The sequence below is a fragment of the Strix uralensis genome, chromosome 24 (genome assembly GCF_047716275.1).
Source record: "Strix uralensis isolate ZFMK-TIS-50842 chromosome 24, bStrUra1, whole genome shotgun sequence".
Lineage (NCBI taxonomy): Eukaryota > Metazoa > Chordata > Aves > Strigiformes > Strigidae > Strix > Strix uralensis.
Genome location: NC_133995.1, coordinates 3,413,965 through 3,431,788, shown reverse-complemented (window position 1 = coordinate 3,431,788; position 17,824 = coordinate 3,413,965). Strand labels below are relative to the sequence as shown.

The following is a 17,824-nucleotide window of genomic DNA, read 5'->3' as shown; positions in this document are numbered from 1 at the left end:
GGACAATGCAGAGATGGTTTTCCAGCCCAGGAGGCTCTGCAATTCCAGCTTCTTCAGAGGCTTGAGACACTTGAGAACCTCAACATCCTCCTTGAGACTTTGCCATTGCTGTGTCTTACCTCCAGCTAGAGGGCTGAACAATTCCTTCCTGGATGATGAGATTAGGGCAGGAGTAGCTGTACACTCAAGGGTGCCCTGGCAGTCTCTCTCCCAGATCTTTGAGGATGATGCTGTCCTGTAGGCTCCTCTAGCTTAGATCCAGACATCACCATCTCTGCTTCCAAAGCCTGTCTCTCCCTTCGCTCCTGAGCAGAGTCAGTGTGGCTGGTCTGGAGATGCAGACCAGGAGGCAGCTGCTGCCGGAGCTCCGGTGGGAGGTGAGAGCAGCTCATAAGCCCCACGCAGAGGGGTTTGCAGACTGCACTGAGGCAGGAATCCAGTCTGGGAGGGTGCAGCCATGGTACCCTGTTGTGTGTCCTACTGGGTTCCCTCTGCACCACATTCAGTTCTGATTGTGTGGCCGGAGGACAGAGGGATCTGGAGCAGAGCGGGAGTGCGTGCAGGCTGCGCTGGTTTGTGTGAACCAGGCCATGCAGTCACCAGCCCAGGGCAGTGTTATGCGATGGGGCAGGATGAGGGCCGTGGCTTCACCTAGGTCCAGCTCAGTGTCCTGCTTGAGGTGAAAGAACTAAAAGTCAAACTGCCCTGGTCTGTTTTCAGTCTCCCATGGCTCCCTTCCTTTTCTCAATCTCACGTAAGACTTTTATTTCTTTTATACTGTCTTCCATTCCCCATGGAAGCTGGTCAGCCAGGCAGCAAGTGTGCTACCAATTGGCAAGCAGAGTGGAGTGTGAAAGGAGTGATGTTAGCCATCCCCAGCCCACCTATCCTAGTCTGTGCAATTGCACTGAAGTTTTGGGAGTGCCCACATGAGACGGATGAATTTTATGCTGCTCATAGCATTGCCCATTTTGAAGGACGTAGTCCCACCTCCAGAGCGCCCTGTTGCACCTACGCCAGGACAGTCTGACCAGGGAAGGGTTCTTTGTGCCAGAGGATGCTGGTTTGGGTAGTGGACCTCCTGGAGAGGGTGAATGGAAACTCAGCAGGATGTTGGGTTGCTCCATAGCTTGCTGGAGGCAGGGGTATGGAGGACCTACTCTGCAGGGTCAGCTTTGCTTGATTTGTTCAAGGGAAGTAAAAGGAATTGGATCTCTTCATCCCCCATGTCTGTCTGGGGAAGGACAGACATGGGGCTAAATGAAGGACAAGATGGAGCCACTCTCTGACACTGTTGATCCTGGATCTGCACTGGTTGCAGCTTCCCTTCCTGGAGTACTGGGATACTCTATGTGCAGGAATGATGCTCCCGAGGGAGAAAGGTCTACTCCACTAGGTTCCAAGTCCTTACTCTTAGTCCTTGCAGGTTTGGGATGCCATGGCTGTGTGTGTGCCTTCACCATGTCTCCCTGGCCCCAGAGGTCCCTTGCGTGCTCTGTCAGTACTATTTAAGCTGTAATCTCTTTTCTGCATTAGCACAAACAGCCTGTTCATGAGTTTAGAGGGGTGCAGGCACTGAAAGCTAATACTGTCTGCGTTAGTCACCCTCAAATGCTCTGGGACACCTGGATGAAACTCTGCTGCAATTGGCAGTGCAAAGAGGTAAAACTGGACAAGACTAGAGTATTTCTAAACCCACTATAACATGTCTCAGCAGTGATTCAGCATCTGATGTGAGTCCAGCTGTTGCCCATCTCAGCTGAACCTCTCATGTGATTTAGGCAGTCAGTGCAAAGGTGCAGCTCACAGGGCACTTCCCTGCCATGGTTACCGTGACAGTCATCCAAGGCAGATTTCCTAATGGGCAGCACGTCAAGATGCACGAGCTTCTCAAGCTCTGTCTCAACTCAAATGGACCTCTTAGTAATGCTGGCAGTGCAAAGCTGGATGGATGTGTTGACCAGACCATAATTTCCTGACTAATCTTACTTCTGGAGCTGGTAACATGAAAGACAAAACAAAAACACTGCAATGAGGATGATGTTCACTGTTCACTGCTAAAGTCGAGTGAGGTGAATACAGTGTGGACTGGATCTCCATCTGCGTTACCACTGAACACAGTCTGTGGGCCATAGGCGTGTGATTAAACTAAGTGCTGCTGTATTTGACAAAGCTCACTGACATTCAAGGAGCTTTATTTTAAGCGAGGGTGCAGCAGGCAGCATCAGTTCAGTAAAAGGTGATGCTGTGTGCACTCGGTTACTCTGACAGCAGCCTTGGGAGGTACCTTGATTCACGAAAAAGATGGTGTGTTTCCACAAAGGTAAGGAAATCATTGGAACATCCGTGCAGCTCATCTGCTATTCTTGCTGTGAAAAGGGACTTTCGAGGCCTCCAGCTTCACTCCTTTCTCTCTGCCCAGCCCTGGCCAGAAGGACTGGGTGTCTGCCCTGTGGGCTGTGGTCCTCCAAGGGGTCAGAGCTATCTGACAGCTCAGACAAAAAGGATCATGCTGAAATGAAACTTGAGTAAAATCACCCAGAGTAGCAAACCGTAATGTGCTGGTACTGGCTGATGCTTGTTTCCCTCAGCCTTGCCAGTGACACTGGCTCCTCCTCGCCCTCGGCAGGCACAGCCTTCTCCAGCAGATGCAGATTTGCATGACAGACCCAGAGGCACTGACCTATGAAGTTCTGTTACCCTGCAAATGACATTTCCTCTTATTTGCTCACTCCTGTGCAAGTGAAGCCGCTCTCTGACCTGGCCCAAACCTCTGGTGTGGGCATTGCCATTCCCTCTAGGGTGGCCTCGGAGTAGCTGGAGTTTCTAGAGGTGCTGGCTTGTGCAGTTCTGTGTTTTCTGTTTCTACAGCTCTGCCTTTCTCCCTCACCTTGTCCACATACAGCCGCCGGCCCTCTGCATGGTCCCTTTGATGGGACAGTGGCTGCCTCCCCCCTTGCTGCCTGTTGCTGCTGCTTTTGCTGCTGTAACTGCCTAGCACCATGCAGGCAAAGCCAGATGCTTCTGTCATCTTTCCCCTCCTCTCCCTCAGCCACCATACCCCAGCTCCTTTGCTGGCAGCAGCAGCTACCCCAGCTTTCCACATCTCTGATGTAAGGCTGGCAGCAGGCTGAGGTTGTTTTGCTTCCTCCAGCAGACTGCCGCCTGCCTTGCCTCTGCCTACACCCGGCTCTTGGCTCTTCTGCCTTGGTGTGGCACATAGTGGCCTTTGTTCTCGCCCGTTGCATGGCGAGCAGATGAAAGCCGACAGTGGAGTATAATTTATAGCTAGCTTGAAACACAGTTTTGGCAGGGCAAAGCACGCCAAAAGATGTAGCAATGCCTGAGGAGCTGCGCTCATACTGCTTATCAAATGATGCTTGAAAGGCTCAGTAATGCAAGAGGAGGGTTGAGTTGCTCAATTCTAGCAGAGGATAAACTGCCTCTATTACAGGGACACGTGTTTGGGAGCAAGGAGCTGATAGCTGGCTTTTGAAAACTCGTCCAGCAAGGCAAATCACAACTTCGGGAGCCTTGGTCCAAAGGGCAGCAAGGCTGCAGGAGAGGTCCTGAACAGGGCTGCACCACCTTTCCTTTCCACCCTTCTAGAAAACTGGCCCAGAAAGGAACTCATTGCCTTTAATACAATCAAAGATCATAGAATCATATAATAGACTCATAGAACGGTTTGGGTTGGAAGGGACCTTAAAGACCATCTAGTTACAACCCCCCTGCCACAGGCAGGGACACCTTCCACTAGCCCAGGTTGCCCAAAGCCCCGTCCAACCTGGCCTTGAACCCTTCCAGGGAGGGGGCAGCCACAGCTTCTCTGGGCAACCTGTGCCAGTGTCTCACCACCCTCACAGGGAAGATCTTCTTCCTTAGATCTAATCTAAATCTGCCCTCTGTCAGTTTAAAACCATTACCCCTCATCCTATCCCCACACCCCTGATCAAGAGTCCCTCCCCCCTTTCCTGTAGCCCCTTTAAGTCCTGGGAGGCCGCCCTAAGGTCTCCCTGGAGCCTTCTCTTCTCCAGCTGAACCCCCCCAACTCTCTCAGCCTGTCCTCACAGGGGGGTGCTCCAGCCCCCCGAGCATCTTTGTGGCTTCCTCTGGACCCGCTCGAGCAGGTCCATGTCCTTCTGATGTTGGTGCCCCCAGAGCTGGACCCAGCACTGCAGGGGTGTCTCACGAGAGTGGAGCAGAGGGGGAGAATCACCCCCCTCAACCTGCTGGCCACATCTCTTGATGCAGCCCAGGACACGACTGGCTTTCTGGGCTGCGAGCTCACGTTGCTGGCTCACAGACAGTTTTAAATCCACTGATATGCCCAAGTCCTTCTCCACTGGGCCGCTCTAAATCCACTCATCGGCCAGCCTGTATTTGTGCTTGGGATTGTCCCGACCTACATGCAGGACCTTGCACTAGTCCTTGTTGAACTTCATGAAGTTCACACAGCCCCACCTCTCCAGCCTGTCCAGGTCCCTCTGGATGGATCCCTTCCCTCAGCATGTCAGTGGCACCACACAGTTTGGTGTCATTGGTGAACTTGCTGAGGGTGGCTCAATCCCACTGTCCATGTCACCAACAAAGATGTCAAACAACACCGGTCCCAACCCCCATCCCTGAGGACGCCACTCGTCACCACTCTCCACTTAGACATCAAGTTGCTGACCACAACCCTTTGACTGCGACCGTCCATCCAATTTGTTATCCAGTGTGACTAAGCTTCATGCTGATGACCCTGAAATCTCTGGGCAGCAGGAATTTGGTGCCGGCACACCCTGCAGGGATGTGTGCTGACTGCACAGTCACCTCTGGCCACCAGGAAAGCCTGGCTGTGAGTCTGGTGCATGGCAGTCCTCGCTCAATCAGGCAAACGGCAACGACCAGCTGCTGCAGCAGTTCTCTCCTGCTGAGCAAGCTGTGCACTGCTGGGCGTCCAGTGCAGAGTCGTGGGCAGCACGTGAGGACCCTGTGCCAGTGTGCACTACACACTCCGGGAGCACAGCTTGCCTCTTCTGAGCTAGTCATATGTCAGATGCCCGGAGCATCCCTGTCACTGCTTGTCCCTGATGTCTCTGCTGTGAGATGCCACTGTCCTGGCTGCTGGCCCTCTGTGGTGGAGGGAGTCTCATGGTGCTCGAGGAAGGGTAGGATTTTAACATTGCGGGGTGGGAAGGAAGCTCAAAAAGTTGTCTGGTCCTTCCCCTGCTCCAGTGCAGAACAGCATGACTGATCCTTGCTCAAAAGGGGTGTCTGTCTTGTCCTTAAAGACTTCCAGTGCTGTGGGCTCCATGCATTACTGGGGTATAAGACACTTGCCCCAAAACACCAGCAGCTTATTTTTTCCGCTCAAGACCCCTTTTTCAGTCTGCTGGTAGGAAGACTCCGGGAACTATCCTCCCCATTAACTGTCCCCAGCATTCAGGATATGTGAGAGTTTAGGTGCAGCCTCCTGTCCCCTGGAGTAACATCATCTGTGAAATTCTGGGACAGTGCTGAGCCTTTAGGACACTCATGTTTCCTGTGTGGGAAAGGCCAGGCACTGAGGGAAGATGCTGTGATGCTGCAGAAGCTGTTCCAGTGGCTGTGTTGGGGCTGTTAAGCTTTTTGGGTTGCTGGGGATCTTAGAGAAAGCTGGACCACACATGGATCATCTGCTGGTGTCTCATGTGTGTTTGTGTCCCAGCATGGAGACACAGTGACCTACCTGTCTATGTGTGCTGCCGAGGAGAAGGGTCCAGGGAGCAGCTCCAGTGCTGAACCAGGCTCCTCCATCATTAACTCACTCTTCAGCTTTGTTTTGAGTTATTCCACCCAGCTGTCTCCAGGACAAAGCCTGGGTTTCATGCTATAAAAACCCCACCCCACCACTGCCCTCCAATTATTTCTGACATTTGAGCCAGACAGAAAAAAACCCTCTGAGAATAATAATTATGTTGTAGGCCACCACGTGGGTCTGAAGAGCATGATCTGTAGACGCAGCCTGCTCTGAAGAGGGACGTCCCAAAGGAGGGTGGTTGGGAGCCTGTCCACGCTACCTGCCTCAGGACCAGGGATTAGTCCCTCTTGCATTAGCTGTGATGACACTGCCAATGCCACTGAGCAGGGAAGACCCTTGGGACATCCATGGGGTGGGTGGGAGCCCCCTTGGCCAACAATTCTGTGTCCTAGCCATTGGGACAGGACTTTTTGTACTGCTCAAAGCTGAAAAAGTGTCCTAGTTGCAAATTTGTCCTCTTTTCCTTCCCACAGCCAGTGTAAATGCTTTGAATGCCATGTGCTGTGCCAAGAACAAGTCGTTTCCCTTCCCAAGGAGGTCCCCCTCCTTCAAAAGCTCCTACTGGGCTGCATCATGGTGCCTTTTCCTCTCCTGTTTAGTTGCCCACAAGGGCAGGATATTTCCAGGACATGAGGCCTCAAGTAGAATATGGAGTAAAGCTTCTAGAAAATTTGTGTTAAAACCCATTTCTGCACAGAAGGATCTTAATTTTATTGTGTTTTCTCAAATCAGCTTAAATTGGAGATTAAAAATTATTCAGGGCAGCTGCTACTTAATAACTACTGAAACATCCTTTCTGGTTTTCTAGATCAAACATTTGTACAAAATGTCAGACTGTTTTTATTACAAGAGGAAGACGAGGCACTTTGATCTACAGAAGTAAGGTAAGTTTTTTTCAGTCATTCCTAAGCAGTAGAGCAGTCCTTAATGATTTAATTTTAATGAAATTATATATGTATTTCAACCTCAGCAGTTACTGTGTCTTTAAAGAAAAGAGAAATTGCTTTCTGCTGTCACAGAAGTGGTGAACCTACTCTGCAACCCTGGCATCTTCACAGTGCAGATCATTAGCCTTGAGTTTTTCAGAAATGGCAAACACACATGGTAGACCCCAGTGTTAGCCATGTTTTACCTGCCTGACTTCGCAGTCCCCAGATGTTATTAATGACTTTGTAGTTTAAAATGACTATATTCAGCCAGTTTGGTTGCACAGTGATCATCCCTAGTCTGTGGACTGAATCTCTGTAAGTCCATGAAGAAGTTGCTGGTCAACTTGCTTAAAACCCCATTTTCCCTTGTCAGGAAAGGCAGTTGGGGCACAGCACGTATGGGGAGGCTGAAGAAGTTGCTGCCTTCAGCCTGGAGAAGCAGAGCTTACCCAGGAGCCTTCCTCCACCACAGGAGGAAGGGTCAGCTCCTTCTCCAAGGTGCCCTGAGAAAGGACAAATGACACTGTGCAGAAGCTGCAACAGGAACAATTTCAACTGTGCATAAGGAAAAAGGTTTTTCCATGACAGGTGCAGCCCTGGGACGGGATCTTTTATTGAGGATATTCACAACTCATCTGGGCAAGGACTGAAGTAACCTGAGCTGGCTTTGCAGTGAGCCCTACTTTGAGCATGACGTTGGACTCAGGACCTCTCAAAGTCACGCCCAGCCTATATGTTTCTATGATTTTCCCCTAGTGAAGTGCAGTGACACATACGCACACGTGGTAGCTTATTGCATCCTACAGAAGGCTTAAAAAAGGGAGATGGCCCTTGACAATGACATATCTCTCTTGGGCTTTGGCAGCCTAGAAAATGGTAGGTGGAGCTGGTGCAAAAACCACAGCCTGCTTTCTCTGTACCAGGGCATGTCATGTGTAGGACATTCCTGCACGGATGACTTGGTTAGTCGTTTCCATTATAAAACAGGGATGGGTGTGTGCTGTCCTCCAGCAGCACAGCAGGAGGTGAGAAATACACTCTGGAGGATGAGCCTCCTGTTGTCCTCCTTGATTTTGTGTTGTGCTTAAGACATCAGACCCCAACTGAGGGTCTAGCACCATTTCTGCCCCCGACTTCACTTTGGACTTGCCAGCCAGTGTTGCCAAGTCCCTCCGCAGTGCCTGGGGCCGTCGCGATGCAGAGCAGGAGCCCAGCCAACTAGCCGGGAGGCAGAATAAATTGCATCCTTAAACCAAGGCCGAGGGGAGGTGTGCACCTCCTCTGCCCCAAGCTCTTTGAGCTGGGTGTCGGAGCCAGGTCAGGCTGTCCCAGCAGTGGGGTAGCCGTGTTCACTCCCCGGCACACAGTGCCGCAGGGAGAGGGGCTGGACAGGCAGTGCCGTGCTTCCCAGAGCAGTCCAGCTTCCTCCCTGCATGTATAGATAGGGCTGCAAAAACTTAGCCTAGTGCTTCAGTGTATTTCCAATAGAGAGGGCATGTTGCAAGAGACCTGGGAAAAGAGGCCATGCAAGGATCGGCACTGAGTGTGCAGGTATGACTTGGATGGTTGAACATCCTCTTGGATGTCAGGGAAGCTCCTTGCCTCATCTCTAGCACTGTTACCTGAAGATGGTTCACATGTCCAGCCATAAATTAGACTTGAAAATCTGTTTTTCCCTGTTTAGTCTGAAGGTGAACGTGTGAATACTTGTCCATCTTGAAAACCCAACTCAGGATCTACTCTTCCTGGAAAGCAGACACAAGAGAAACCTAGCCCCTGCATGACGTGCGGATTAGCCCCGTATATTATCTCTAATCTCTAGTGTTAGATTTCACTATTAAAAGAAACAATATCCTTCAGAAATAATATTAGTAGCACTACTCATATAAATCTATGGATCAGTTCACAGTAGTTTTTATTTAGCAGGGTTTTATAATTTATTTAGAAAAGAGAATAAGCTTCTAGGTTATCTGGTTCATGGTTTAGACTGGGATTATTGTTATCATCAAAGTCCCTCGCCACACCACGCACTGGATGCCAGGTGAGTAAATAACATCCTGCAAGGACTGCCTCTGCCCCACGCTTGGTGTCCATGTGCCCTCTTCATCCCACCACCCCACTTCGTCTAATTCTGCTTGACTCTGACACCACAGGATCTCTGGGCCCTTGGGATGGGATGGGATGGGATGGGATGGGATGGGATGGGATGGGATGGGATGGGATGGGGGACGAGTCATCATAGAATCATAGAATGGTCTGGGTTGGAAGGGACCTTAAAGACCATCTAGTTCCAATCCCCCTGCCACGGGCAGGGACACCTTCCACTAGCCCAGGTTGCCCAAAGCCCCGTCCAACCTGGCCTTGAACCCTTCCAGGGCGGGGGCAGCCACAACTTCCCTGGGCAACCTGGTCCAGTGTCTCACCACTCTCACAGCCCCTCAAGCATCTTCGTGGCCTCCTCTGGCCCCACTTAAGCAGGTCCGTGTCCTGCTGATGTTGGTGCCCCCAGAGGTGGACCCAGCACTGCAGGGGTGTCTCACGAGAGTGGAGCAGAGGGGGAGAATCCCCTCCCTTGACCTGCTGGTCACACTGCTCTGGATGCAGCCCAGGACACCGTTGGCTTTCTGGGCTGCGAGCTCACGTTGCTGGCTCACAGTCAGTTTTCCATCCACTAATACCCCCAAATCCTTCTCCTTGGGGCTGCTCTCCATCCACTCCTCACCCATCCTGTGTTTGTGCTTGGGATTGTCCTGACCCATGGGCAGGACCTTGCACTTGTCCTTGTTGAACTCCATGAGGTTTGCACATCCCACCTCTCCAGCCTGTCCAGGTCCCTCTGGATGATGGATCCCTTCCCTCCAGCGTATTGACTGCACCACACAGCTCGGTGTTGTCAGCAAACTTACTGAGGGTGTCTCGATTCCACTGTCCATGTCACCAACAAAGATGTTGAACAGCGTTGGTCCCAACACCAACCCCTGAGGATGCCACTCGTCACCACTCTCCACTTGGACATCGAACCATTGACTGCAACTCTGAGTGTGACCATCCAGCCAATTCCTCATCCACCGAATGGTCCATCTGTCAAATCCACGTCTCTCCAATTTAGAGACAAGGATGTTGTGCGGGACAGTGTCAAATGCTTTGCATAAGTCCAGGTAGATGACATCAGTTGCTCTTCCCTTATCCACAAACACTGTAACTCAATCGTAGAAGGCCACCAAATTTGTCAGGGATGATTTGCCCTTAGTGAAGCCATGTTGGCTGTCACCAATCCCCTCCTTATTTTCCATGTGCCCTAGCAGAGTTTCTAGGAGGATCCACTCCATGATCTTGCCAGGCACAGAGGTGAGACTGTCTGGCCTGTAGTTCCCTGACTCTTCCTTTTTTTCCTTTTTAAAAGTGGGGGTTCCCTCTTTTCCAGTCAGTGGGAACTTCACTGGACTGCCACAACTTCTCCAATATGATGGATAGTGGCTTAATCACTTCATCTGTCAGTTCCCTCAGGAGCTGCAGATGCATCTCATCAGGTCCCATGGACTTGTGCACCTTCAGGTTCCTTAGATGTTCTTGAACCTGACCTTCTCCTACAGTGGGGGGTTCTTCATTGTAGCAGCTGAGTCTCCTCCAAGGATTGCAGGGGAAATGCCACAGCCCTGCACATACATGGAAGAGGGTCTCCATCAGCATGGCCCAGTGCATCTCACACCAGGGAGGAATTAGGTGCTGCACAGGCATCAGAGCCTTCCCAAATGCAGCACAGTAAGGAGGATGGGGAGGCAAAGTTCTCCAGCAGCTGTTTTTCCAGAGGGGAGGAGCATGTCTTCAATGTGACTGATGAAGGACATCATCACCCACCACAGATGCCCGTGGGCAGCAGTGCCAAGTGGTGCTGGTGTCAGATGTCGATGGGATTAATGCTGCAGGACACTGTGTGCACAGGGTCAGCCCAATGTTTTAACCTGGAGAGGACTCGCCTACGTTGGCAGTTGCAGACAAACCCTCCTGTAGTTTGGGTAGGCAAGAGGCCAGGCCTGGAGGACAGGTATTGAGATGGCGTCACCACAAACTGGTGATCCCAATGCTCAGGCAGCTCTGATCCTCCCCATGAGAGGGAACCATGCCAGTGTCAAAAAGTATCTTTGTGCTTAAACTAGGATGAAACTCTGATGGGACTCCCAATTGCAGGCTGTGGGGAGAAATAAAACCCCGTCCCAAAGCCGTGCACTGAAATGGTGCTCTGGAGGTTCCCCTGATGCCTCTGCACCTCCCTGCAGAGCACATGGTGATGGAGCGATAGTGCTGCCAGACATGGTGTGGGCACGCGGCCACACATAATCTGGTGGAGCAGCTGGCATTTACTGTGGCGTAGTTCATGGGCCACGCGGCACTTGCAGCCCTCCTCCGCTCCTGGCTGCACCTCATGTTCCCCATCTGTCCAGGGGACTATGGCATGATTGCCTCCCTCTCCCCATTCCCCTCACCAGAGGCTGCTTTAATGAATCAGGTCACACAAGGATATGTTGCTAAATCATTACATAAGCTGGTCCGCGAGGTTTCCTCCCCCACCAGCCGTGCGGGGGATTTCATAATGCTGTGGAATCGAGGGCATCCTCACACCATTTACACGTTCGCTCTCTTTCTAAATTTTGTCCTGTCTTGGTGGGAACAAGCTCTCCCTTCCTTGCAGGGTCCAGATTGCAACAGGCATGGGGAGGCGAGGAGTCCAGGTACCATCCTGGTTGAGGTGTCTGTATATCTGCTCTTCTCCACCTGGGTCCCCAACCGCAGGGGACCATTTACATCTATTTGGTTGTAGTCACATCCCTGGACTGTGTCTTGACTTACTGTGGACATGGGCTCAAGTCCTCTCCTTGACTTTTTGTGAAGTGCGTTCATATGCTCCTGGGTCTGGCAGCATGACCCCTGGGGATGGTGCCCCACACCCCTGCCCTCCCTCCAACCACTCCTGGAAGCAGCAGATGCACCTGGCAGGACCTGACTTGACTGCATTTAGAGGGCACCACCCAGGTAATGCTCATGCACCCCATGGGGCCTCCGAAACACATTTATGTTATCTCTGGGGTTTTTCATGGCCATGTGGGGTCTTCTCCCACATGGTTATTCCAACCCCAGACACCCTCAAGCACTGCCTCCATTGACAGACAGCTCCCTCTGGACTTGCCAGACATGGCATGGCATGGAGATGGAGGACTCTTCAACCCATTAAACATCTAGTAGCAAGAGAGGCTCTGGCCAGGTCCTTGGGTAGTCCTCAAGACCTAGAGAAACAGAGCAGGTAGCTGAATCTGGGGAGAAGGTCTCTACAACAGAGGCCTATCAGGTCTTCTGGGCATGGTCAAGCAGGATTCCCTGTCACTTGGTAGCCTGTAGTGGGAAGACAACCTTGCTGAGGGGCTGGCACGTCCTCACAGGCAGGCACGAGACCACAGCCCCGAGTGCACGTGGCTGGACGTGGTGGGCAGTAGCATGACACTGACATGTAGACCAACCTCCCATGCTTATCTCAGCAGCATTGTCCACTTCCAAGGGAAGCCTCTTGCTGCAACCCCAGGTAATTAATTGGTCCCTGAGAACAGGCAGAAACCCCACCAAAGGTAAGTGCCATGAGCACAAGGAGTCCCTCATTGCACCCACACCCTCCCACATGTCCTCTCCTGCAGATGTAACAACCTGTCACTGACGTGTACCAGCACCAGGGAAGTCCTTGGGAGAGGGCGAGCCCCAGCAATCCTGAACTGGGATCTTCATGCAGCCTCCTGGGACTCAGTCTACAAAGGAGTTCATTACCCCAGACTCACTCGAACACTGTCACAAGCTCTGCCCTTGGGCTGCTGGGCAAGGACTATAGCAAGGAGGGGCTTTGCCAGCAAGGTCCCACATGGTTAGTCTTGGTGTGAAGCTCTTCCCTCGCAGTGCATCTGCTTCACAGAGATGGGTGAAGAGACCACTACGGGCTGAACTCACCCTGAACTGGACATTTCCCTGGCAGAGAGTACTGGGTAGAGATGGGAGGAGATCAGCAACTGCTTGACTGATTTTGTAGAGGCTCCTCGAGTGAGATGGGGACCCAAGGAAATGAAACCTGGGTGGATTGGCCAAACTGATGACCTCCACCTGGAGGGGAAGCAGTGCTCCTTCCTTCTCCATCACCATCCTCCCCTCCCAGGGCACCTCCCTGGTGCCTGCCCTTCCCTGGCAGCCGCATGGCCACTCCTGGTGCTTGTTTCCAGAGTGACCTGCTGACCAAGGCATGTCCCTTTTTAGCTGCTGACAAACCTGCACAGCCCACTGAACTGTAAGCAGTTCAGAGTCGTGATGGTGTTGCTCATCAAAGGTGGGACCTGAGATGTGACTCTTTGTCAGGGGATGTCCGAGTGTAGGGAAGGGCACAAGGGACAACCTGTATCCTCAGCCTTGGTAACGCCCAGTCTGCACCTGCTGTCAGGCACCTGCAGGTTCCTGCACGGAGCTTTAAGGGTGGTCTCCAGCCCACAGATGTCCTGCCCAACTTCATGTCCCCTTGTGTGCGTTACATTTGCCATCTGCCACAAACAGGGGCAACAAAAGCAGGGAACCAGGAACCTGAGCCCATGGAGGTCCAGTTGGCATTGGCAAGGGCTTGGCCTGCTCTCCAGCCCCAAGATGGTCAGGAGTGAAGCACAGGACACATAAGGAAAGGCTGGGAGAGCTGCATTGGTTCGGACTGAAAAGGGGAAAGTTTGGAGGGATCTTACAGCTCTCTGCAGCTAATTAACTGAAGGATGCAGAGATGGAGCCAGATCTTCTGAGGTGCATGGGGAGAGGAAGACAGGCAAGCAGAACAAGCTGGGACATGGGAAATTCCTCTCAGATACTGGAAAAAAATTCACCATGAGAATAGTCAAATACTGGGAGAGAGGCCAGAGAGACTGTGGGATCTCCATCAAACCTCAACTGGACAAGGTCTGGAGCAACCGAGTCCCGACCTGGTTCAGCAAAGTTGGCCCTCCTTTGGGCAGAGGGTCAGTCCCTTTCTAGCTACATTATTCCATGTTTCTGTTAGGGCACACCTTAATGATGCATTAACTTTGTTCCCAGGTACTTTATCTCCATTACGCAAGGCTTTCATCTTGCTGCATGTAGCCTTGCAGCTGCTCTACCAGAGCCATCCTTCCTTTTTGTGGACAAATCAGGGATTTCCTTACTTTCCTCACCTAAGCTCCTGCCCACAATGGGAGATCTCTGGGGCTTGGTAAAGTCTACCTGCTTTGCCAGGGGCCAGTACATGATCTGCCTGGCCCTGTCGCCTTCTTGTCCTCCCACAACATCTCAGTGCGAGAAGTGAAGGGAAGGTTTTGCTCAAGAACAACCTTTCTGCGTGTCTCAGCAGGCTCCTGTGTGGCTTTCCTCAACTTGGCAGCTCCATGCTCACTTTCAGCTGGATCCTGGTTACCCTGTTGGATCTGAGCTCTCCATCTGCCCCGTTCCTGTGATGCTTTCTGGTCCCACAGAAGAAAGAGAGCCTTTCATGAGAGGCAGAGTGAAACTAAGGCTTTGCAAATCTGAAGAGCAGGTTTCCTCCTGGAGAAACCTTGCCAGGCTCTGGGCAGTCTCAGCTGTGCTGGGGAGAGGCTGAGTCACTGCTCAGAAAATGGCATTATCCTGGGAAATGCAGGAAATTCGCAGCACCTTTATCTCTGTCCCTCCTGGTGACTATCCACCCTGAGGAAGAAGCAACACTAGGTGCTAAAAAAACCCCAACACAGCAGGACTTCCTATCACCAATTTTGGGGGCCAACTATTTTCCCCCGGCAGATTTTGCAGCAATCCGTAGACACTTTCAGCTCAGGAGCGCCTGACAAGTTTGAACAGCAAACCCTGCACGGCTCTGGGAGCAGTATTGGGCCAGCGAGCCCTTTGATTGCAATCAGCAAGTTGGCAGGAATCCTAGGAACTCATACAAAAATGCTTTGAAGAGGCCAGATGCACAAGGCGTGTCCCTGTGTGGGGTGCGGAGCAGTGATTCACGGCATCGCCATGCGATGCTTGGTGCGCGCACATGCAGCCATCGGACCGCAGCGAAGGCCCCTGTCTCCTTCAAATCACTGGTTGCCTCTTTACTTTAATTTTTTTTTAACTCTCCAATCTTTTGCCAATTGCGCCCCAAATTCGGCACAGGTTTTGTTTCCCTTTCAGCCTTCCCCCGCTGCTGCCTGCGAGCTCCAGACAGAAAGGCAGACAGGGAATTTGCTTCAGGCGCTGGTAGATGCAAGCTCTGCTGCTGCGCCGGTGCTGCGCTGGGCTTGCTGGGGATGACACTCACCATGCCCTGCTCAGTAAGCATCGCCAGCCTGTGATTCAGAGCAGAAACAACAGTTTGCATAGAAGTGCAATAAACTCCTTTATTTAAGTCCCTTTTGCTCTTTTAGAGATGGGTTTGGAGTCTTGCAAAAACCCAGGAGATTCCCTCCCTTGGGCTAGACCGTGCAAACTCGCCTGAAGAAACTGTTGTTTCTTGAAAGCCTCTGTAAGCTGCTTGTCCCCAGCTCCACAGCCCAGCTCAGCATTTTGGGTGAGTTATGAAACAGGGCAGATGCCAGAGCGTAGCATTTGTATTATCCGCCAGCAAATGACGGGATGTGATAAACACTTGGCTCTCCCGTGCAGGGACAGGGTGAGGGCTGTTCCTTGCCGTGGGGGAAATGACATTACAGGTTTGCAAGAGCTGGGCACTTTGTTGTGCAGAAGCCATCTGACGCTGACAGCCTGTCATTGATTTGCGAAAACATCGTTTGGCATCGATAACAAGCTTTCAGGAGAAACAAGTAGGACAGAGGAAAACAACACCCAGGTATTGCTTCGCTGTTCTCTGCCTGGACTGGATGCACACAGACTTATCCCCACTCTGTGAAATGCACAGGGGCAACAGAAAATCCTCCTCCATCTCACTGGGCATTGGCCACCCGGTCTTCGGCAGCACTTACCCCTCATCCCAGCTGGCCTTGCTTGGGCATGGGCTAAATGTCCAGGCTGGTTGGGTGATGGAGCAGAGTGAAACCATTGCATCCCTTGGGTGAGGTGTCAGGAAACATGGGGAGAGGGAACCAAAGGTAATTACCCTCTAGTTGCTCTAGTCCTGTGTCTCATTGACAAAGCTTGGGTTGCTACTGTCGGGTTTCATTGGAGGAGCATCCTGGAGCATCGGAAGAGGAAGGTGCACAATGTTCATCTTCCCCAGGAGCATTCCCTGTGATTTCTGATACTGCTCTTGTTCCTATGAAATATGAAAGACGGCACCTGCGTGCTCACAAGCCATGAGGGAAACACAAAATCTGATGAACAAGAATGAAATAAAGTGCTTTCCCGCTGCTTTCATGGAGGGACCCAGCATCTGTGTGCTGAAAGCACCAGGCCTGCAGGCAGCCAGACCCTGGGCACTGATGAATCCCACCAGAGAGAAACCCCACAAGTCCTCTCCACTACAGCACCCTCCATCCAGCAGCACAGAGGAGTCTGCTCCTCCCAGCCCTTCTCTGGGCTGTGTGCTGACCCCAGTCCTGGGGGCCCCAGGAAACCTCTGCCCTGAGCACCCTCCCCTCGGCCTCTCTCCTGATGGGGTTTGTGCCTCTTCTCCTGTATCAACCTCTTGTGGCTTGGCAGGAGCTTTGTCAGCACTTGCTGTGACCTGAAACTGGTCACACCAGCACCGAGGTGTTCGGTTCTCTGCAAACGAGTTGCTGCAGTGTGGCTTGGCAGAGAGAAAATTCTCTGCTTAAATTCATAACCTGGCATGTCATTTCTTGCACAGCCATTTTATCTTCTATTCTGCTTGCTAAAAGTCCTATTTTTCTCCATGCTACCCCAAGTTACTTGCAAAGATTGCCCCAACTCTTTGCCTGGCAGGTCCCCTGATTTCTCCATAGGGCTGTCCCTGCAAAAAGTGGGACCCCCTTTAGGAAGACATCTCACCTCCATGAACACAACAGCACCCTGAAGCCAGCAGGACCCTCCATGACCCCCACTTCAGGCGCTCTGCAGGCGACCCTGCAGTCCTGGGCTCAGCGGGGTGGCTTTGCCACTTCTGCAGGCAGAGGAAGCTTTTTTGCAGATGGGGAGCTGGACACATTGACCTGGGAGCATCTCGGCAAGACAGAGGCTGGACCCCCAGGCAGGAACGGGCACTGAGGGCAGCGTTGCTCCTCTGACCCATGGCATGTGCAATGCTGCCTCTTACTAGCAGGGGCGTCCCCAGGCTCTTGGCACTGAGATACCATTTTGATCCAGTTTAGACTAAGGGAAATAGTAAAATACAAGACGAGCAGGCTGTGTGGGAGATCCTCCAGCCCTCCGGCTGCTGAAGAGCACTGTTTCCTACCCAGACCCACAAAGCCTCACTTGTGAGCCCTTCACAGTGAAGGGGACAGTGATGTCCATCCCCAACCTTCATGCATCCCAGCCTTGCCTGCTCCCCATTGGCACCCACACGCCCACCTCAATCAGTCCATTTTGGCACAGGCTGGGGGAGGCAGATTTGGGGCAAGGGCAGCAAGGAGCCTCGTGCCCTGCAGCGGCGGCGCGGGGGCTGCAAGCGAGCTGCAGCGGGGAGCGCGTGGGTGTGTGCAGGCAGGGCTGTATATCCAGTCTGGCAGAGGGTGTGCCTGCTCACACGCCGGGGAGCTGAGCCGGGAGCAGGAGCCCTGAGACACCCTCGGTCGGGGGACGTATGGCAAGGAGGGGTTTGGGAGATTAACCTCAGCACGAGACGCATTTGCTGTCGCCTTGTGTCGTGCACGGTCAGGTGAAGTGCAGTCCCCTCTCCCCCCAAGCCCCACGGTCTGCTTGCAGCCATGCTTCACTCTCCACTGAAAACAGCGTTGGCATATGAGTGTTTCCAAGACCAGGCCAGCTCCACTCTGGCCCTGCCCTCGGACCACAAGCTGAAGACTAAGGGCACAGGAAAACAGCGGGTCCAAGAGCAAGTGATGATGACGGTCAAGCGGCAGAAGCAGAAGTCATCTGTGTCGTCGAGTGTGGGCCACTCCAATCGAGGTAAAATCCCACTGCACTCTGGACAGCAAGGGAGTCTCCTCTGGGGACAGAGCAGATG

At 52.4% G+C, this 17,824-nt stretch overlaps 1 protein-coding gene across 1 annotated transcript in view; it reads left to right on the top strand.

Moving 5' to 3' along the window:
* Positions 1 to 17,564: 17,564 nt before the first annotated feature.
* The window catches only part of PKP1 (plakophilin 1), a 42,443-nt gene continuing 42,183 nt past the window's right edge, over positions 17,565 to 17,824 (top strand). Inside the window, exon 1 of the mRNA XM_074893994.1 lies at positions 17,565 to 17,766. Coding sequence (XP_074750095.1) covers positions 17,565 to 17,766 — 202 coding nt within the window. The remainder of the gene's footprint in view (positions 17,767 to 17,824) is intronic.